We start from the raw sequence: 23,054 nt of genomic DNA on the forward strand, positions 1-23,054 counted from the left end.
CCAAAACACACAGCACAGCCTGTTATTTTCCTCATCTTCCATAGTGATTTGTCTTCATTTGACCGTGCTGCAGATGTGTTCAGTATGTGCAACTGTGACAGGATGCAGCTGCCAGGCTGACAACACTACCGTGTACCGTGCTCTACTTCCAGAATCCAGCTCGTCACGTTGACAGAGGATTTTATTTAACCCTTTGGTGTCAGCTGCCACAGGCCCCTTTGAAATATGAATTTAGCCAAAAACTTTAGAAAAATGGATCACAGGGTTGACACCAGGTATTTCACCCACTGAGAGAATCCCCCACTAACCAGCCCCATCGCAAAACCAATCAAATGTGTTGGAAGTCATCACCGTGAGCTTTTTCCCTTTCTGGAGCTTGGTTGTGCTTTTTATGGTGAATGTTTCCTTTTCCTTTTCAGGAAACGTTTCTTGGCCAGGGCTCACTTGGAAAATATACATTTGTCTCACACAATGTGATTAATGCCCTGGTTAAAGAAAGTATAAATCAAATAAATTCATTTTTTTAGAATATTTTTATTTATCCAAAAATTTCATACAGAGTAAAGCAGATGTGAGCCTGCGTGTGAGTCACCTGTCCATCCCACTGGCCTCACCTGTGTGTGAGTCACCTGTCCATCCAACTGACCTCACCTGTGTGTGTTATGTTCTCTCCCACAGGCCTGTGAGTGAGTCACCTGTCCATCTCACTGACCTCACCTGTGCGTGAGTCACCTGTACATCTCACTGACCTCACCTGTGTGTGAGTCACCTGTCCATCTCACTGACCTCACCTGTGCGTGATCTCTCCCACAGGCCTGGCTGACGGAGATCCATGAGTACGCCCAGAAGGACGTGGTGGTGATGCTGATTGGGAACAAGGTAAGCGCAGCACATCTACACCGACACTCACACCACACTGGTCACTCTGATTGGGAACAAGGTAAGCGCAGCACATCTACACCGACACTCACACCACCGACACTGGTCACTCTGTCCAACCATACCATAGGGCACACCTTTGGTCTTGTTATTTGGGCCAAAGGATCAGATAGCAAATATGAGCTTTTCTCCCAACATGAAGCTCATTAGAGTTAAGGCAAGTACAAGTATGTGCAGTCTTGTGTGAGTCGCTTATTTATGTTATTATGTCTGAGGTATGACATGTATTACTAAAAGGGACTCCCTAAAAACAATACAGCCCAAGTTTTTGTGGAACTACAGAATCTGGTGTGAGGGTTCAGGGGGCTGATCTGATCTGGTGTAATAAATATAGTATTTTGGAAAAGAACACCAGCAAGAAGGAGCTGTGTTGCCCTGGAGAGGAGAACACCCCCCCCCACACACACACACACACACACACACACACCCCTCCACAGCCTCTGTATTAGAACAAAGCCAAGCATTGAGTGTTTGAGCGTTTCTTTTCTAGCTGGGTGACGCAGGCGTTCTCTCCGCTCCTCTCCTTCTCATCACTTCCTGATTAGAGCCCTTGCCACACTTCCTGCTCTGGCTTGGAACCCTCGAGTCGTCGAGTCGAGTGGTGCCGCGCTCATCACAAATTCACTCCGCTCTTTTGATTCATGAAACATTTATAGCTGCTCCCGAGGAAATGTGATTTAATGCTGCCTAATATATGTGCAAGCTTTTACAGGTTGTGCCTCGCTTGCTCAGCAACAGCAGAAAGGTGGAAACCACCACTTCCACAGGCATCGGAAAATTTCGATAATACAATATCACATCCTGTGTATTTATGAAGAGGTGATAGCAGCAACAAAGGCTGTTTCAGACTCCAATGTTCCCTCTCTTCAATGAAAATGAGATACTGCAGCATGGGCAAGCAAACAAACACAGACAGCATGCGGCCTCTTTACCAGCAAATAACATGGCCATAATAATGACGCTGTTTGTCAGAGAGCAAAACAAAACACAATTATGATCAACATCGTGAAGGAAATAAAAACGAGAGACCTTCCAGGGGAGGCACCTTTTTTTTTTTTAAAATAGGAGGTTGAACAGAAGAGATTAAACCTGGCCTGTAATCTTGAATCCTTTTCTGTACACCTTAATTATTTCACTCTAATCCCTGGATTAGTCAAGACAAAGACTGCGGATAAGAGAGAGCTGCAGTGTAGCGCTCAGAAGGAGCCCATTTCCCACCTCCACGATTGGCCTGCTGGAAAACACACGCCTGTCTCCTCGCCCAACAGCATCATCACCTCCCTGCTCGCCATCCCATGCGACATACGGAGGACGGGATCGCACCGGAACTGCTGCAGGTTTAGCAGCGCAGACGCATGACACACTCACTTCTCATGGCCTCTCTCATGGAACATGAATGTGTGAAGTGAGATCATTACGAGTTCTGTCGCTACTGTGTGCAGTTACATCAATAACCTTCAGCCATGGTAAATAGGTGCCATGGTAAATAGGTGCCATGGTAAATAGGTCTCATGGTAAATAGGTGCCATGGTAAATAGGTGTCATGGTTGGCTTGCAAACAAGTCTGTACAATTTATCCAGCCCTAGTTTCTTTTCAGTCATTTAACTTTTGCTTTTCATACTGGTAATTAAGCCAATTAATTAGCGATGAAGGGAACATATCAGTATTATATGACATCATTGCCCATATCCGTAGTGAGAGGGTGGCCTTATTTAAACAACTAAAGAAGGGAAGAACCTCTCTATAAAAGTTCTGCCACAGAGGGTCAAAACCTGTGCTGTGCTTGATCTGAGAAATGTGCATCCGTGCTCAATGGCATTTCAAACCTGTGCTGTGCTTGATCTGAAATGTGCATCCGTGCTCAATGGCATTTCAAACCTGTGCTGTGCTTGATCTGAAATGTGCATCCGTGCTCAATGGCATTTCAAACCTGTGCTGTGCTTGATCTGAAATGTGCATCCGTGCTCAATGGCATTTCAAACCTGTGCTGTGCTTGATCTGAAATGTGCATCCGTGCTCAATGGCATTTCAAACCTGTGCTGTGCTTGATCTGAGAAATGTGCATCCGTGCTCAATGGCATTTCAAACCTGTGCTGTGCTTGATCTGAAATGTGCATCCGTGCTCAATGGCATTTCAAACCTGTGCTGTGCTTGATCTGAAATGTGCATCCGTGCTCAATGGCATTTCAAACCTGTGCTGTGCTTGATCTGAAATGTGCATCCGTGCTCAATGGCATTTCAAACCTGTGCTGTGCTTGATCTGAAATGTGCATCCGTGCTCAATGGCATTTCAAACCTGTGCTGTGCTTGATCTGAAATGTGCATCCGTGCTCAATGGCATTTCAAACCTGTGCTGTGCTTGATCTGAAATGTGCATCCGTGCTCAATGGCATTTCAAACCTGTGCTGTGCTTGATCTGAAATGTGCATCCGTGCTCAATGGCATTTCAAACCTGTGCTGTGCTTGATCTGAAATGTGCATCCGTGCTCAATGGCATTTCAAACCTGTGCTGTGCTTGATCTGAAATGTGCATCCGTGCTCAATGGCATTTCAAACCTGTGCTGTGCTTGATCTGAAATGTGCATCCGTGCTCAATGGCATTTCAAACCAAAAGCAACTCGTTTTTATTTTTATTTTTGTATCACAAAGAATGACTAAGTCTAAAAGCAGTGGCATTTGAAGACTCAAATGGTGTCATGACACTGACTGGAAGCGCGGCAACACTCCCTGCCATGATATTGACCTCAGACAGGTGTGTTAGTTTGGCAACATCTGCCATGATATTGACCTTAGACAGGTGTGTTAGTTCGGCAACACCTGCCATGATATTGACCTTAGACAGGTGTGTTAGTTCGGCAACACCTGCCATGATATTGACCTCAGACAGGTGTGTTAGTTCGGCAACACCTGCCATGATATTGACCTCCTTAGACAGGTGTGTTAGTTCTTGTTTGGCTGTAGGTGCAGTGCTGGCTCTTTTACAGTAGTTCTGTGTTTTTAGAGGTTGTTTCTCACTTCACATTTTGTCACCTGAAAAAGAGGGAAATTTTTCAAAACATCACACTGTAGCAAGTCAACACATGGATGCCCTGACATGACTATATATGGACAGGTTTGAGTTGGATCTCTCCCAGGGTCAGAAATTATAAGTTCTGCCAAATATTTGTTTCAACCATTTAGTAAATCTGCCGATCCAAATTAGCACAATTCTTCAGCCAGGTGGGTCAGCTTAAGGTCAATTAAGTGCACAGGTAGTAGGAACACATAGCAGGACTTTCACTTTCTGAAGGGTTGTATGTCTGCCTGCGGGCTGGACAAACTTATGTTCCAGATATAAGCATATTTAATTATAGAGGTCAGTGCACTAATCCCGGAAGGTCATTGGTATTATGAGGAAAGAGGGCTTGGTCCATACTGCACACATTTCATTAGGATGGAGTTGTATTCAGGCTGTATATTTCATTAGCATGGAGTTTTAGTGACACTTTTAATTTCATTAGGATAGAGTTCTAGTGACACTGTTCATTGAAACCTACAGTTTATTTAATTACGATGTAGTTGTATTGAGGCTGTTTATTTCATTAGGATGGAGATCTAGTGACGTGGTGGGATAGGATCGAAACAGCTACACTGCACTGATTCCAGCAACTGGGTGTGATACATGAAACACACCAGGCTGTTTTACAAGACATTAAACATTAAGACAATACCATAATATCAGAATAATCAGGCAATATCAGAAACTAGCTCTTCAGGCTTTCAGACAGAGAGAGGTAAAAACATCAGCCAATATCTGTGGAAAAAACAAACATATCTCCTTGGTTTGGTATTGGCCTCGAAGGGAACTTGGAAAAACTATGATGTGATATTTCTCTCGGGTAGCTATCTCATTAGATCAGATGAAACCAAATGAACTCAAGCAACCAAAACAAACATGTTAATGGGTGAATTGAAGAGGGTCTGTCTGGTTTTTACATGAACACGTCTGGAAAGTTTTGCATCTGTAGCCTACTCCTTATCTCATGTGTAGGTCCTTACCATGGTGTAGGAGTAAGGTCCAAATGCTACAGTAGGGCTCCTCCTGCTTGGTTTCGCCTGCCCTCAATTGAGGGAAGTAGTTAGAACTAGATACTTTAACTCTGGTTTCTTAAATGAACAAACAACAACCTTAATTGAGACATCAAAGTGCTGCTGTGTAAAAACTTGTCAAGGAATACATTGGAATAATATACACTACCGTTCAAAAGTTTAGAGTCACTTAGAAATGTGCTTGTTTTCATCGTTAATGTTGTAAATGACATAGACAGATATAATGGCTGATCTTTAATGCAATATCTACATTGCCCATGTTCAGCAACCATTCATCCAATGTTCTAAAGGCACATTCTGTTTATCTGATATAATTGTATACCACTCTACACATCGTAAGCAACTCCACACGTGGAGAGAGTGTAGTGGAGATGTTTATTTTATATGCCTATAGAATCAATATGATTTACCCACCATCTCCTCAGCGCAGTGTTTCCTAATTACAGTAAGGCAGTGGGATCTCTCGCTGTTAAAGAACACAAGATGTACCTGACAGCCATGTCTCCCAGGCCAACGGGCTGTGTGTGTGTGTGTGTGTGTGTGTGTGTGTGTGTGTGTGTGTGTGTGTGTGTGTGTGTGTGTGTGTGTGTGTGTGTGTGTGTGTGTGTGTGTGTGTGCATGTCTCCCAGGCCAACTGCTGAAGGTCAATAAAGACAAAGGTTTTCTCTGAGCTGTTGAAGGCTAACCTTCCCCACCCGCTGTTTAGGGTTAGGGGGATTGTCTGCAGAAGGCTTGGGAGGTAGCCGTAGCAACAAGCATCAAGCTGTTTGATAGATAGATAGATAGATAGATAGTAGATAGATAGATAGATACTTTATTGATCCCCAGGGGAAATTCAAGTTTGCTCATTAGCCGAGAGTATATTTCCACAGTAGTGGAAGCCCTCTGAACCTAAACCTCCTGCTGTGATCCTGGGGCACCTGGCGAGGCCACACACACAGAGCTGGGTGTGAGGAGTACAGGGGGGCAACTTTCAATGACACACACACACACACACACACACACACAGCCGGGACTGAGGAGTACTGGGGGGCAACTTTCAAACATTTGAACTCCTGACGCTCGAGGCAGTCGCAGAGACTCGTGGGACTATGGGGACTTGCCAGACAGGAGGAGATGAAATATTTGAGGAACATTTTCTTTAAGCAGCTAAATCTGATAACCTCTTTGGGGAACATGAATTGGAAATATTTCTGATTTAGAGCCACTTGGCAGGAAACAAAGACAAAAAAACAGTCAATTCCTTTCTGCAGAGTACAAGCTGCCTGAGACAGCGCTCCCACTGCATTGATAAGAGAGCATTATTCAGTTCATAAGCCTTCATTGGTGTGAATGGTCATTTGTTCAACATGACATATATCACAGTGCCTTAAAGGCAGTTCACTTAGCTCAAAGCTCAAATGGACATTGGGCAGTCTCACTCATTTAGGGCACAACCACAAAGGAACACATTGACAAACCACCTCCATAATCTAATTCTGAAGTGATTGGTCTTAAAGGAGAAATCCAGCAAGTTTTCACATAGATCTCTCTCTGTTTCTCAAGGTCACCGAGTATTATTGGTAAAAAAAAACGGTTTTACCTAGCTCGAGTTGCTACAGCCAGACATCTACTGCACTACACTGTGGGGGCATGTACTGTCTAGACATTCAAAATGTTTTGGCTCCTTTTGGTGGATCGAGCTCCCAAGGTGAGGACAGCAGTTGTTTTCAGTTCTCAGTGACCTCGAGAAACAGAGATCTATGTGAAAACTCGCTGGACACAAAAAAGACAAGAAATATTTATTCTACATACAGTAAGTACCGGTATTCACACCCTTTGTTATGACGCTTGTAATTGAGCTCTGGTGCATCCTACTTCTATCAATGGTCCTTGAGATGCTTCTACAACTTGAAACAACAAAATGTGGAAAAAGTGAAGCGCTGTGAATACTTTTCGTATGCAGTGCAGCGTCTAGACGTTCCAAGTGTTTTGGCTCCTTTGGGTTGATCGAGCTCCCAAGGTGAGGACAGCAGTTGGCCAGTGTCAGCAGACAGTCTTCCTTACATAGTGTACCCTCTCTTCGCTGCCACAAAATCAGGTGATTTTTGCCCACCTTGAATTTAACAGCTCATTTCCTCAGGAATTGAATTTGCTTGTATTTCCCCTTGGGGATCAATAAAGTATCTATCTATCTATCTATCTATCTATAGCAGAAATAGTAGCATTTTATTATTTTACAGAGCTGTTCTAGGTGGCTATTTTTTTTTGTAGTGTCAATCATACGATAAGAGTCTCTGCTTCTGAATAGACTTTAAGAACTTAGTTTTGTTTTGATGTGTTGCATTACACATTTCTTATCCATATGTACAGTAATGTCATTGTATCTTGTGTGCAATGACAATAAAGCTTCTTATCTTATCTATTCCTGTCCTATACACGGGTTTCCCGTTTACCAACAAAACTAGAGGCAGAAGACGCTTGGTGGCCGTCCACAACAGTTATAAACTTAACCTAAATAGTCGGCTGTTGTAAGCTACAATCAGATTTTTTTGTATACCCCTGTTGTCTCAATGATAATAACATCTCATTTCAGACTATATTTCAAAGTTTGCCATTAATTTGCATTATTAATATAACATCGTATTTTGTAATTTTTGGCGAAGACATGCATTCCGTTAGGGATATTGAACATATTTAACATTCTCTAACCATCGTGATTTCGAATTGGTGCAGTTTTCAGCACAAAAACTAATTTTATTCTTTTGCTCTTTTGCATTGCTCTGTGCTGTTCTATGGTGCTTTCTGCCTCTTGGTTGCGCACGCATGTTTTCGTGACGTTCCATAGAAATCCATGTATATGTAATTTCTCTAGACCCTTTCAACAATAAAAACAAAAACAATGCTTGAACGTTCTATTTGGTTCCCAATCTACTTCCTCTGCAAGATAACATATGGAATGTTAAAACGGAAGCCTTGTGGGGCCAACTATGATGCTGATAATGGAACTCTCTTGAAAGGGTCTATAAACGCACGTGGGAAACTCGTGTGAAACACATTACCGTAAAAATGTAAAGTCAAGTTGTCACTCGCCTCAGCATAACACGCTTGAATGATCCTTCCATCAGGCAGTAGTGAATGTTTTCTGACAAGATTTTCCAGACATCCATAAATTGTACCGGTACCTGCTGTCAACAGCGCGGGGCAGATTGTTTTTTACTAATGGCTAGTTTTGTGGGTGTGTCATGTGAGGCAAATTCTGAAAGCAGTGACCAGACCCCTAGCTATATACAGTAAACACACATTGTGCAACTGAAGCAAAACGACAAGGACAAAGGGTCCAAAATCATAAACTAGCACTTTGAGGTCATTGATTTGATGTAAAGTGCGTTATAAATAAAAATTATTATTACTATTATTATTATTATTATAAAGAAATGTGTGGTCCTGAGTTGAAAACAGTGCCCAAAAAAGGCTGAAAAGGCTGCAAATGTAAAGTTTAAATGAACTTGCTGGAGTGTGTGTGTGTGTGTGTGTGTGTGTGACGTCTAATCTGTTTTGCTCTGCAGGCGGACTCCTCTCAGGAGCGGGTGGTCAAGCGCGAGGAGGGAGAGAAACTAGCCAAGGTGACTGACCTGCATACACACACACACACACACACACACACACACACACTCTGACCTGCACACATTTCCCTACGCTGAGCAACGCATGGCACCACTCTGACCTGAACGCATTTCCCTACGCTGAGCAACGCATGGCAATGCTGACTTGCCATTGAGTCCCCAAATAATTGAGTTAGCAACTTCAGCTGTTCTGCTGCCATAGTTTTGATAGATGATGAGGTCCGTTTTTCTTTGTTGAAGCACTGCCAATCAATGCATGGTTAAGAGATGCTGTCCTTGATTCACTTTATATTTTGTGTGTGTGTGTTTTTTGTGTTGTTGAAGTGTGTGCCAATCAATGCATGTGTTGTGAGTGTGTGTGTGTGTGTGTGATGTGTGTGTGTGTTTTTGTGTGTGTGTGTGTTTTGTGTGTGTGTGTGTGTGTGTGTGTGTGTGTGTGTGTGTGTGTGTGTTTTTGTGTGTGTGTTGTGTGTGTGTGTGTGTGTTGTGTGTGTGTGTGTGTGTGAGTGTGTGTGTGTGTGTGTGTGTGTGTGTGTGTGTGTGTGTGTGTGTGTGTGTGTGTGTGTGTGTGTGTGTGTGTGTGTGTGTGTGTGTGTGTGTGTGTGTGTGTGTGTGTGTGTGTGAGTGTGTGTGTGTGTGTGAGTGTGTGTGTGTGTGTGTGTGTGTGTGTGTGTGTGTGTGTGTGTGTGTGTGTGTGAGTGTGTGTGTGTGTGTGTGTGTGTGTGTGAGTGTGTGTGTGTGTGTGTGTGTGTGTGTGTGTGTGTGTGAGTGTGTGTGTGTGTGTGTGTGAGTGTGTGTGTGTGTGTGTGTGTGTGTGTGTGTGTGAGTGTGTGTGTGTGTGTGTGTGTGTGTGTGTGTGTGTGGTGTGTGTGTGTGTGTGTGTGTGTGTGTGTGTGTGTGTGTGTGTGTGAGTGTGTGTGTGTGTGTGTGTGTGTGTGTGTGTGTGAGTGTGTGTGTGTGTGTGTGTGTGTGTGTGTGTGTGTGTGTGTGTATTCTGTTTCTTTTTACCCAGCCAAATTGCTGCTGATTTCCTCCATGGAAATGCCTCATCTGCAATTTCGGAGTTAATGGTGTTGTCAGATTTATGGCGTGGAAGTAGTATATTAATGTATTCATTTTCTTATTTTAATCTCTGAGGTTAGGGGTTGCATTAGATGGTTGTTTGTGCTTGAGTAAAAGTCTGTGTGTGTCTGTATGTGAGTGTATCCTTACAGGGGCTTTGTGGTGACACAAACATTAGGGTAGGGAGGAGTTAAAATTCTAAATTGTAATCACTCACACACATACACACACATCCACACACACACACACACACAACACACACACACACACACACACACATACACACTGTATCCACATACACACACAGACACATGTTGTATCATCTCTCTCTCTCTCTCTGTCTTTAGTTCTGACTTAGTGCAGTTATGAAAACAGATCAGACAACAAGAGAGTTCAGAGCGCCTCCCCTGCACAGCTGGAAGCTCGTGTAACGTCACTCTTAGAAGCCGAGACAACCCCAATCATTTTCCGCGCGGCTCACGAGTCCCTACTGAGGGGCTGAGACACACTCGCAGGGAGGTTCGGCATCAGGTCTACTCAAGAGCAAATTGAAAAACAAATAGCTTTCTTACAGCGCATTAAAATTTAATACACACAAAAATAAACTCTGAAAACAAACACAACTCAAGTCCCAGAGATATACTTGTGTGCTGATTCAAGGCCATGTGTTGGCATTTCACTGCCTAAGTTTGCATTGTGTGAGGTGCTCTGTTATAAAGCAGGGTCGTGCAGGTGACTAGATCTATTCGTTTGAAGCCCACAAGCCGAATCTGCATTCCTGCCTCCCCTCAACAGTGCTGCAAACCACTGTCCTGCTTAATGACCTGGGGCAAGCACAGAATGTGGTATTGACTAGTCAGTGGTGCCAAATTATTCATAGCTCAGACACAGAGACAGAGTTGGATTTATTTCTCAGAGTAGTGATTGCAGATTCCTGCTTTCCAGTATCCCACCTGAGCTTGTAGATTAGAGATATCTGCCTCGTTTTCCAGACAGATCCGTTGCCCAAGCACAGCCGCTAGGTTTGTTTCAGACAAAGCAACAGATGAAAAGCCTCAATCTCTTACTGTTACCAGTGTTGCTCTAAAACAACGCTCTGGCCCTACGCATGGTCCAGTCCAGTCCAGGCGGTCTGCAGATTTCATGATACCATGGTATGACCGTCCGTTTCAGTAGGGTGCAGGTGTGGTTATGTCTGTCATAGTTGTTCCGTATGAGATTTGCATCTGATAGCCCTTCATTCATTTATAATTCTACATTTAGACCTTGTGATTTGACATTGTGACTCATTTATCATTTTGTATTTATGTAATTTGTATGCATGAGTTTATGCATTGGCTCAGTGGTCTGAGACATGCAGGACTTTTGCCTTATATGTGTGGACGTGTGCTTTTGCCTTATATGTGTGGACATGTGCTTTTGCCTTATATGTGTGGACGTGTGAGATAGATAGATAGATAGATAGATAGATAGATAGATAGATAGATTAAATAACACAAAATCTAAATCAATTCTAAAAACAGTATCCACATAGTGGCTGATTAATCAAGAGGCGCTTGCAATGACTGAGGCAGGTACTGAGCCTGTGATTCTCTGTGCATAGTAAGGTAAGGTAAGGTGCTCTGTGTGAGTGAGTGTCATGATGATGGTGCAAAACAATTATAGAAAAACCATATCTATCTATATTTTTTTTTTATATTACCTTTGCCTATACTCTTTGCTTTTGGCTTATTGGACGCAGGCTTTTGGTTTATATAAAGCGGGCCTGTGCTTTTTTCTATATGTGCGGCCTGTGCTTTTCTCTGCAGGAGTTCGGTGTGTTCTCTTCATGGAGTCCACGTCTGGGTTGAACGTGTGCTTTTGGCTTATATGTTTAATGGGCGTGTGCTTTTGCCTTATATGTGTGGACATGTGCTTTTGCCTTATATGTGTGAATTATTGCTTTTTGCCTTATATTGGCCGGACATGTGCTTTTTGCCTTATATGTGTGGGCTGAGTGTGAGATAGATAGATAGATAGATAGATAGATAGATAGATAGATAGATTAAATAACATAAAATCTAAATCAATTCTAAAAACAGGTATCCACATAGTGGCTGATGATTAATCAAGGCAATGGCTGAGGCAGGTGTTACTGAGCCTGTGATTCACAATTGCATGAGTAAGGTAAGGTAAAGGTCTCTGTGTGAGTGAGTGTCATGGTGATGGTGCAAAACAATTATAGAAAAACTATATCTATCTATATATTTGTTTTTATATTACCTTGCCTATACTCTCTTTGCTTTGGCTTATATGTTTAATGAATGCGTGTGCTTTTTGAAGCATGTGTGGGCCGTGTGCTTTTTGAAGAAAGCCTTAATGTGAGTGTGCTTTTGGCTTATAATAATGCTTGAGGCCTGTACTTTTGGATTATATATGTTTGCAATGGGCGTGTGCTTTTGGCTTATAATAATGCGGGCCTGTGCTTTTGAAGCATATCAATGCGGGCCTGTGCTTTTCTCTTGCCTATATGTGTGGGCGTGTGCTTTGCCTTATATGTGCGGACATGTGCTTTGCCTTATATGTATTGGACGTGTGAGATAGATAGATAGATAGATAGATAGATAGATAGATAGATAGATTAAATAACACAAAAATCTAAATCAATTCTAAAACAGTATCCACATAGTGGCTGATTAATCAAGAGGCTTGCAATGACTGAGGCAGGTACTGAGCCCGTGATTCTCTGTGCATGGTAAGGTAAGGTAAGGTGCTCTGTGTGAGTGAGTGTCATGGTGATGGTGCAAAACAATTATAGAAAAACTATATCTATCTATATATTTGTTTTTTTATATTACCTTGCCTATACTCTCTTTGCTTTTGGCTTATATGTTTAATGGACGTGTGCTTTTGGCTTACATGTGTGGACGTGTGCTTTTGGCTTATATGTGCGGGCGTGTGCTTTTGGCTTATATGTGCGGGCCTGTACTTTTGGATTATATGTTTAATGGACGTGTGCTTTTGGCTTATATGTGCGGGCCTGTGCTTTTGGCTTATATGTGCGGGCCTGTGCTTTTCTCTCTGCAGGAGTTCGGTGTGCCCTTCATGGAGTCCAGCGCGCGGTCTGGGCTGAACGTGGAGCTGGCGTTCACCGCCATCGCTAAGTGAGTGAGCGCCACCTACAGACAGTAGCTGGCATGGCATGTAGAGTCTGTGTAGAGGTCCCAAATGCAGGTCCTTTAGGACAGTAATGGTGTTTTAATCTAATGATCTAAATTGTACCTGTACACAGCAGCTGCTCAAAGAGCATGTATAATCTGATGTAGAATAATGCTTTGGTTTGTTGGACAAATCTTTGGCCTGATAATGAATTTTTATTTTTGAACTTTAAAAGAAATCACCATCAAGACACTATTAAGGCGTGTCAATATTTGTTTAGACGGCTAAACAGCAGATTGCATTCATTGCTGGGGAGACACAGCACACAGCTCTAGGGGAGAACAAGTAGGTGCCGGCCTGTTTAGACAGATAAAGACAGCGGGTGCTCAGAGGCGGGCTGATGACGCTGTTATCTCCACACAGTTATCTTGCTCACCTTGCCCCTCACCTCTCGGCCTCGCCACTTTTAATTCTCTGTTGTTACTTCCTCTTTCCTCCACCCACCTTATCATCACTGTTGTCATCATCAACATCATCATCATCAACATCATCAACATCATCATCAACGTCATCATCGCCATTGTCGTCATCATCATCGCCATTGTTGTCATCATCATCATCATCATCATGGTCTCATGGGATGGAATCATCATGAACATCATCATCATCATCATGATCGTATTCCTTTTCTTCATCATCATTATCATCATCTACTCCTCCTCCTCCTTCTCATCATCATCATCATCATCTACTCCTCCTCCTCATCATCATCATCATCATCGTCTACTCCTCCTCCTCCTCATCATCATCATCATCATCATCATCATCGTCTACTCCTTATCATCATCATCATCATTATCATCATCTACTCCTCCTCCTCCTCCTCATCATCATCATCATCATCTACTCCTCCTCCTCCTCCCTCATCATCATCATCATCATCATCATCTACTCCTCCTCCTCCTCCTCATCATCATCATCATCATCTACTCCTCCTCCTCCTTCTCATCATTATCATCATCATCTACTCCTCCTCCTCCTTCTCATCATCATCATCATCATCTACTCCTCCTCCTCCTCCTCCTCCTCCTCCTCATCATCATCATCATCGTCTACTCCTTCTCATCATCATCATCATCATCATCATCATCATCATCATCATCTACTCCTCCTCCTCATCATCATCATCATCATCATCATCATCATCATTGTCTACTCCTCCTCCTCATCCTCCTCATCTTCCTCTTCCTCCTCTGTCCGTCTCCTCGTGCCCACGCAGGGAGCTGAAGCATCGGAGCATGAAGGACCCGGACGAGCCCAAGTTCCAGCTGCAGGAATACGTCAACAAGGAGATGAGGACTGGGGGCTGCTGCAGGTCCTGAAGGGTGTGTGTGTGTGGGGGCTGCTGCAGGTCCTGAAGGGTGTGTGTGTGTGTGTGGAGGCTGCTGCAGGTCCTGAAGGGTGTGTGTGTGTGTGTGTGTGGAGATGAGGACTGGGGGCTGCTGCAGGTCTTGAAGGGTGTGTGTGTGTGTGTGTATATGAGACAGAGAAAGAGAGGGAGTGTGTGTGTGTATATGAGACAGAGAGAGAGTGTGTGTGTGTGTGTGTGTGTGTGTAAGTGGTTCATCTTTCTACATTGACCAGCGACTCACCTTCCTTCATCTAAAGCTGTGTGTGTGTGCATGCGTGCGTGTGTGTGTATGTGCGTACGTGTGTGCGTGTGTGCGATGGGGACAGTACTGACCCACCTCCTTCTGCAAATGTGAATGTAACTTAAGCCCTCAAACAGTCAATGCCATGTGACCACACCTGAGATACAAACATATACCGCCCGTCCTCTACCACACACACACACACACACACACACACACACACACACACACACACACACACACACACATTATGCTGGGCAATGCCCTTTAGTCTGACAGATCCTCTTGTATGGTATTTAAATGAGACGCGCGCGCGCACACACACAGACACACACAGACACACACACACACACACACACTAAGTGTGCAATGTCTTCAGCACCTGTCTGAATCCATGTAAATACTTTATTTATCTTATTTATTTTTGTTAAAGTGCATTATATAACAACCATCAGAATTATAGTACAATAAGCGATGTTACATCAAATAGAAAACACTACATCTCGGTCCCTTTCCATGGCCATGTTTAGCTGGTTTGTATCCACAAACAGCACAGTCCCCTGAACCACACGTATAACAGGAAGCCAGCCATCCCACTTTTCTTACACAAACAATTCATTTAAAACGATCGAAAACTCAAGCAATTGAAATACTCACCTAATGCCTAATGCATAGTAAATAGACACAGTGTTTAGGTTACCCACTGCACCTTTAACTTTCTTGTGCTACGGCATGTCTTTGCCAGCTCTGTGTCCGTCTTAGCTTGGCTTCTCCTGCTGTGTTTGTGCATCAGGACGAATGATGATGATGGTCACCCCCCGCCTCCCTCCCGTGCTCTGGAAGGCTCTCTCTGGGTGTCAGACACTATACCGCTCTGCAATACACAGCCTCTTTCATCCACACCCCAGAGTACAAATGAACAAGAGCATAGGTCACATATACAGCAGACCTACTGAGATTTCACATCATGTAAAGATGGATGGAGAAGGAGATATGTAAAGTGGTTCATATTTTGTGATGTGTTCTTGTTAGTAGACTGGTACTTTATGATTACTGTTGAAGATGAAGGGGCATTACGTGTGTGTGTGTAGACGTTTAGAGCTCTGGCTGTAGAAAAGTAGAACTGCTGTATTATACCACATAAAGCTGTATAGGAGATTAGTATGAGTAAAGTTATGCTTTCTTAATAAAATGAAATGGCGTAAAATCATTTTCTATAATGATGTGTATGTAATGTGATGTACAGATTAATTCTGACAAATTTCTTTCAATACTGAATACTTATCTCTATCTTGGCAATAGCTCTAAAATCTTTGTTGATAGTTGTTTCTTGAGAATCACTCTGTCATTCGTCTCAGAAACATGGCACACATCCATTTTAGTACACCAATTCTTATCTAATGTAATGCAATATTAAACTCTTCTTATGTTTGCCTTCGGTAGAGGAAAGTAATGGGTCTGTTTTCATGTGCTTGCCTTATGTAGAAATTAGAGATAAACAGTTGAAAATGAACTCTCACCAGGATTGTTAGACTGACACTGTCGATCCACTCTTTATTTTGCCGTTTAGTTGTGTGATGTTTTGCCAGACATGTAAATCTACAGCTCGTAACATTGCCTGTGCCATTTTTCACATTTCTTCAATGTACAGTGATTTTCATCTTAAATAAAGTTTTAATGACACTCTGACAAGAAAGTCTTTTGGGCAGTCTTTAATTTTGTTTGCAGTGAGAACTGAAATTGTCAAAACACAGTAATACTTTTAACATCTAGAACTGAAGTCAACTCTGTCACTCATTTCTACATGCACTTGATGAAGAGCTCCAACACAATATCAGATTGCCACAAACCTTTGCTTCTACCGCCCCCTATTGGAGGAGAAATGAGGAACATGGGAATCTTTACCATCATCATCTTTGCATCAGTACCATTACTACTGAGCAACTGCAATAAATAAAGCTGACTTAACCAGCCACATCTGCTTTTGAGCTGCATTTACAGTTGCATTATGGTGTAGTTTTAAAATGTATAATAGACATACATTGCACTGGCTATTACAGTGATCTATACCCATATTGTCAAGCACAGTTAATACAGTCATGTTCGATGCTCCAGACTCACAACTCCACCAGTAACAGTTATCAGTACAAACATAAATAAATACCAATGAGAACCCTTCTTTGATCACTAGATTACTGACACATACAACTCCACTAGAAGATGCTGTTGCTGTTCCTTGGGGAAAGAGGAGCAAAGCAGAGTTACACAGGTAACCTTAGTTACACACTCACAATGAGCACAGGCAACCTTACTGTAGTTACACACTCACAATGAGCAGGCAACCTTAGTTACACACTCACAATGAGCACAGGCAACCTTAGTTACACACTCACAATGAGCACAGGTAACCTTAGTTACACAGGTAACCTTAGTTACACTCACAATGAGCACAGGAGCCTGTACAGTTCTTGCAGGAGCAGCTTCAGAGACAAATGGGAGCTCTTCAGATCAACAATGCCAATTTTTTTAGCTGTAAACTCACACATTGAGGCAGGCGCCCACCTGCTTAACACACAGGCTGTGTACTTCAAAAGCTTGTGCAGATTCTGTGGAGTTATGGATGCAAATGTCCAGTGATTTTTGATATTCTTCAACATGTCCGTTCATTTCTGATGGTCATCTAGGATTTGTGTTTTGATTGGCGGTCCGTTATGAAGCTTCACTGGATGCAGCGGATAGTCAGATGCACTGGACCACTGAGCAGGAGTCATTCTAAGACAATGTGAGCAGTATATGATGTTCACTACTTGAGAGCTCAAGAGATCTAGCGTATTGAAATCGGTGTGTGTGTGTGTGTGTGTGTGAGTGTGAGAGAGAGAAAGAGAGGAAGCGATAGAGAGAGAAAGATGGGTAAAGAGAGAGAAAGGGAGAAGAGAGAAGGGAGTTTAGGCTGTTGGCAATAACAGGCACAGGCGGACGCAGTGAGAAAGGTCCAGCTTCTCTCTTCGCTGAGATCAATGGGGCCGGTCTGCATTGACCCCTCTCTCAGATACTGACCCTGGGCATCCTGGAGCCTCCGATCCCCTGAGGACCACCGCGCTGCCCTCTGGGCCATCCCACCACAGGCAAACAGCGCCTCCTTCAGGGCTTGTGTTTGAAGTGCGCCTCCACTGGAGACAGAAATAACACACACATGTATTTCCATGGAACACAGCACAGTCCCATTACACAGCCCCATTACAGCACAGTCCCATTACACAGCCCCATTACACAGCCCCATTACACAGCCCCATTACAGCCACAGCCCCATTACACAGCCCCATTACACAGCCCCATTACACAGTCCCATTACACAGCCCCATTACACAGTCCCATTACACAGCCCCATTACAGCCACAGCCCCATTACACAGTCCCATTACACAGCCCCATTACACAGTCCCATTACACAGCCCCATTAAAGCCACAGCCCCATTACACAGCCCCATTACAGCACAGTCCCATTACACAGCCCCATTACACAGCCCCATTACAGCCACAGCCCCATTACACAGTCCCATTACACAGTCCCATTACACAGCCCCATTACACAGCCCCATTACAGCCACAGCCCCATTACACAGCCCCATTACACAGCCCCATTACAGTCCCATTACACAGTCCCATTACACAGTCCCATTACACAGTCCCATTACACAGTCCCATTACACAGCCCCATTACACAGTCCCATTACACAGTCCCATTACAGCCACAGCCCCATTACACAGCCCCATTACAGCACAGTCCCATTACACAGCCCCATTACACAGCCCCATTACACAGCCCCATTACAGCCACAGCCCCATTACACAGCCCCATTACACAGCCCCATTACACAGTCCCATTACACAGCCCCATTACACAGCCCCATTACAGCCCCAGCCCCATTACACAGTCCCATTACACAGCCCCATTACACAGTCCCATCACTGGTTAGCACTCTGGACTTGTAACCGGAGGGTTGCCGGTTCGAGCCCCGACCAGTGGGCCGCGGCTGAAGTGCCCTTGAGCAAGGCACCTAACCCCTCACTGCTCCCTCGCCCGCCATTGTAGCAGGCAGCTCACTGCGCCGGGATTAGTGTGTGCTTCACCTCACTGTGTGTTCACTGTGTGCTGTTTGTGTTTCACTAATTCACCGATTGGGTTAAATGCAGAGACCAAATTTCCCTCACGGGATCAAAAAAGTATATATACTTATACTTATACTTATACTTACAGCCAGCAAAGACGGCTCATTTTGTACCGGACATTTGGGGCAGCCATGGCCTACTGGTTAGGGCCTTGGGCTTGTAACCGAAGGGTTGCCGGTTCTATCCAGGTAGGAAAAATGTGGGCGGGGGAAGTGGTTGAGCACTGCTCTGCCATGCCCACATCCACGGCTGAAGTGCCCTTGAGCAAGGCACCTAGCCCCTCACTGCTCCCCGAGCGCCACTGTGGCAGGCAGCTCACTGTGTCGGGATTAGTGTGCGCTTATACTTATACTTATACATTCTAATAGGACATTATGATGTGATTAAGGTGTATACATGTACAGTATACAACGCACCTCAATGTGAATACTCCACATCATGTCTTAATTCGATTATTGCTTATTCTGACTATGACCTCATGCGGCTTAAGGCAATCATAAAATGCTGTTTGCATAGCTGATCCCTTAACTGGGTTAATATCTCAATATCAATGTCCAATTAAACATACTCAATGATTGGTGGGCGAATAAGGGAGGAGCTGACCTGCATACTCCTGGGGCATCATCGGCCGATTGATCACTTTCTGAAATGCGGCAATCCACCCCTGCTGGTCCGCCTCGGTCTCACAGGCCAACAGAAACTTTCGGTCAGGGGTTACTATGGTGATGCCAAACTGCCAGTGGTTGCCCTGGGTGGTCGGAGGTAGACCCGCCAGGACAGTGTAGCTGTTCTCCTTACTGCCAATAAACACCTCACCACGTGCATATGCATCCTATGGGAAGAGAGGAGAGAGAGAGAGAGAGAGAGAGAGAGGAGAGGGTCATGTGATCGTAATTTTAACCAACACATTTGGGCATCACTCAGGAACGAATCTTTATTGCATAGTCTGAATATCTCAGCTTCAAAAACCTATTCTCTTACACAGTAGACCGACTCCCTTTGGCCACAGAGTGCAGTGTTTGGCCACAGAGTTCACTGTTTGGCTAGAGTGCACTGTTTGGCCACAGAGTGCAGTGTTTGGCTAGAGTGCACTGTTTGGCTAGAGTGCAGTGTTTGGCCACAGAGTGCAGTGTTTGGCTAGAGTGCACTGTTTGGCCACAGAGTGCAGTGTTTGGCCACAGAGTGCACTGTTTGGCTAGAGTGCAGTGTTTGGCCACAGAGTGCACTGTTTGGCTAGAGTGCACTGTTTGGCTAGAGAGTGCACTGTTTGGCCACAGAGTGCACTGTTTGGCTAGAGTGCACTGTTTGGCTAGAGAGTGCACTGTTTGGCTAGAGTGCACTGTTTGGCTAGAGTGTGCACTGTTTGGCTAGAGTGCACTGTTTGGCTAGAGAGTGCACTGTTTGGCTAGAGAGCACTGTTTGGCTAGAGTGCACTGTTTGGCTAGAGAGTGCACGCAGCGGATAGAGAGGACAGCACTCTTACCATAGGGTCTTTGAAGTACATGAGTCTTCTGTCGTCCATAGTGAACCAGCGCTTCTTAAAGCCCTCAGTGTGCTGAACAGAGAGAAGGTGTGAGGATTACAGAGACCGCATCAACATCACACCCCTCACACATTACTGTAACAACAAACAAAGTCAAGACCACACCAAAAACACACCGATACCACATGAACCACACCACTCACACACGTGAAGGAGCGGTCTTTTCAACACCACACCACACACACATCAATACCACACCGCTCACACACGTGAAGGAGCGGTCTTTTCAACACCACACCACACACACATCAATACCACACCGCTCACACACGTGACGTAGCTCAATACACACCCCACACCGCTCACACACGTGACGTAGCTCAATACACAGCCCACACCGCTCACACACGTGAAGTAGCTCAATACACACCCCACACCGCTCACACACGTGAAGTAGCTCAATACACACCCTGGGGCCGGTCTTCTCCATGTGGCCTTCCTTCAGGTAGTTTCGCGTCAGTTTGGGCACCAGCTGCCAGGAGAAGGAACATAAGGAAATAAGAAAAAGTGTGTGTTTATTTAAGAATAAACATAACCATAAAGATTGTATGTGTGTGTGTGTGTGTGTGCGTGTGTGTGTGCGTGTGCGTAAGTGTGTGTGTGTGTGTGTGAGAGTGTGAGAGTGTGTGAGAGAGAGAGAGAGAGAGAGAGAGAGAGAGAGAGAGAGCGAGAGAGATACTCACAACAGTGTCAGGTGCTCCAGGGTAAGCCACTTGTAGGTAGTGAAACCTAGCAGCTCGGATGGCATTAAACCAGTCCACCATTTCCTGTGCAGCACAAAACACACACACACACACACACACACACACACATACAATCTTTATGGTTATGTTTATTCTTTTCTTTTCACCTGTGGATTTTCATATATTCATATAGCTTAATTTGTCTAACATCAGATAAGTAGAAAAGCAATCTGAACACGGCCACAGACACTGAATATAACTAGTTTGTATAACGAAAGGAAGTGCTCACTATCTTGGCCCAAATGAAAACAACATTCAGCACATTCACAGCGTGCATGCAATAGATTGGCTATGTGAATAAAGACAATGTGTGCTACTGTATAAAGCATGCTCATGGCTAAGTACAAACCGCATAGCCTACATGTTCACTGTGTCACATGCATATTATTAACAAACCTTGCATGGTGTTTTTTTTTGTTAAATATATGTGGTTACAAATATACATAATACAATAATTTCATTACATAAGTATTAAATAATATTCTAGAAATGTCTGTGTAAATCATGACAATTCATGATTTCCCACCGCTGCAAGTGGAACATGGCATTACCACAGGCTCCCAGCAGAGGGAGCATGATGTTCCAGTTCTCCAGAGCCGTATACGGCTGGCTCTGCAGTTCTCTGAGCAAAATATGTTTACTATACGTTTGCCTGAGATAGGAGGCAGGCAGGATCTCCTGCTGCAGAACAATTACGGGGCGCAGGACAGAGTGTGATAAGAACAAACACCACACTTGATCATCTGAGTGGTTGTGTCAGAGTGTGTGTGTGTGTCTGCTAGCACACACCCTACACAGAGGAGGACAGAAGCTACACTGACTAACCCAAAGAAAAGCTCACTCACACTTTGTGATAAGTGATAAGAACTGGTCTGTGCACACGTGCAAGGTTATTATGCTACACAAGACAATACTTAGACTGCATATTAAAGGGTATGAGTGGCATCGCTTTGTCCAGATATACAGGCTACTGATGATACTTAGCTGACACAGGACAACACTTTGAGGCAAGTAGTTTAGAGTCTATAGACACACACACACACACACACACACACACACACACACACACACACACACATTCTCACCTTTCCATCTTCATGATACACAAAGATGTTCCTGGTGCTGTTGTCCTTCAGGTAGGTGATCTGGATGCCGTGTGAGTGGCCGATCTTAGACGGCTGGAACGAGGCATTTAGGTTCTGAATCTTCATCACAGCTTTGGGCTCCCGGGCCTACACACACAGCGAGGTACAGTAAATACACACACACACACACACACACACACACACACATCACAGCTTTGGGCTCCTGGGCCTACACACACAGAAAGGTACACACACAAACACACACACACACACACTCATCACAGCTTTGGGCTACCGGGCCTACACACAGACATGTAAACACACACACACAATCATCACAGCTTTGGGCTCCTGGGCCTACACGCACAGAAAGGTAAATACACACACAGTTAATCCGTAACTAACTACTCTAGAGCCCACGCAGATCCGTGTTAGGCAGCATGACTCAGCAGTTCCTGGAGAACAGCATTTCTATAGGGGATTCTGCAAGTGCTGTGTCTCTGATTCAAGTCAAAAACCAGGGATAAGGCATCTGTCAATGCTTGGGTCATAATGTGTGTGTGTGTGTGTGTGTGTGTGTGTGTGTGTGTGTGTGTGTGTGTGTGTGTTGTGTGTCCATGAGTGGTGTGTGTGTGTGTGTGTATACTTGTATGTCGGTTCAACCGTTTGGTAGAGCACATTTTGACCCATCATATTTTGTTAAAAACCAAACTTTAATCTAACCTCATGAAGCTATTTTCACAACTCTGTTGCTACATATGATGATACAAAAGAATTGTGTTGTGAGCAACGTGTTTGCTTCCCTTCACGGTTGGACTTTTTCCTAATTATTTTCATTGTGAGATTACAATAAATCACCAACACATTTTTTATACTGGTTTTTTGTCAACTTTAGCAGAGGTGCCAATAATTCTGGAGGGTACATATGAGTGTGTGTGTGTATTTACATATGAGTGTGTGTGGGTATTTACATACGAGTGTGTGTGGGTATACAGTATATACATATGAGTGTGTGTGGGTATTTACAT

At 44.1% G+C, this 23,054-nt stretch overlaps 2 protein-coding genes across 2 annotated transcripts in view; one reads left to right on the forward strand and one right to left on the reverse strand.

The window, feature by feature from the left end:
• The window catches only part of LOC125295768 (ras-related protein Rab-26-like), a 125,927-nt gene extending 111,679 nt beyond the window's left edge, over nt 1-14,248 (forward strand). The window contains exons 8-11 of the mRNA XM_048245227.1: nt 814-879; nt 8,578-8,634; nt 12,763-12,839; nt 14,114-14,248. Of these exons, the coding sequence (XP_048101184.1) occupies nt 814-879; nt 8,578-8,634; nt 12,763-12,839; nt 14,114-14,216 (303 nt within the window). The 3' untranslated portion in view covers nt 14,217-14,248. The remainder of the gene's footprint in view (nt 1-813; nt 880-8,577; nt 8,635-12,762; nt 12,840-14,113) is intronic.
• Nucleotides 14,249-16,154: 1,906 nt separating this feature from the next.
• LOC125295767 (arf-GAP with dual PH domain-containing protein 1) overlaps nt 16,155-23,054 on the reverse strand; it is a 28,797-nt gene continuing 21,897 nt past the window's right edge. The window contains exons 7-12 of the mRNA XM_048245226.1: nt 22,027-22,173; nt 20,882-20,965; nt 20,608-20,670; nt 20,139-20,210; nt 19,259-19,487; nt 16,155-17,656 (exon numbers count right to left, since the gene is read on the reverse strand). Coding sequence (XP_048101183.1) covers nt 17,628-17,656; nt 19,259-19,487; nt 20,139-20,210; nt 20,608-20,670; nt 20,882-20,965; nt 22,027-22,173 — 624 coding nt within the window. The 3' untranslated portion in view covers nt 16,155-17,627. The remainder of the gene's footprint in view (nt 17,657-19,258; nt 19,488-20,138; nt 20,211-20,607; nt 20,671-20,881; nt 20,966-22,026; nt 22,174-23,054) is intronic.

Source organism: Alosa alosa, chromosome 6 (genome assembly GCF_017589495.1).
Source record: "Alosa alosa isolate M-15738 ecotype Scorff River chromosome 6, AALO_Geno_1.1, whole genome shotgun sequence".
Lineage (NCBI taxonomy): Eukaryota > Metazoa > Chordata > Actinopteri > Clupeiformes > Clupeidae > Alosa > Alosa alosa.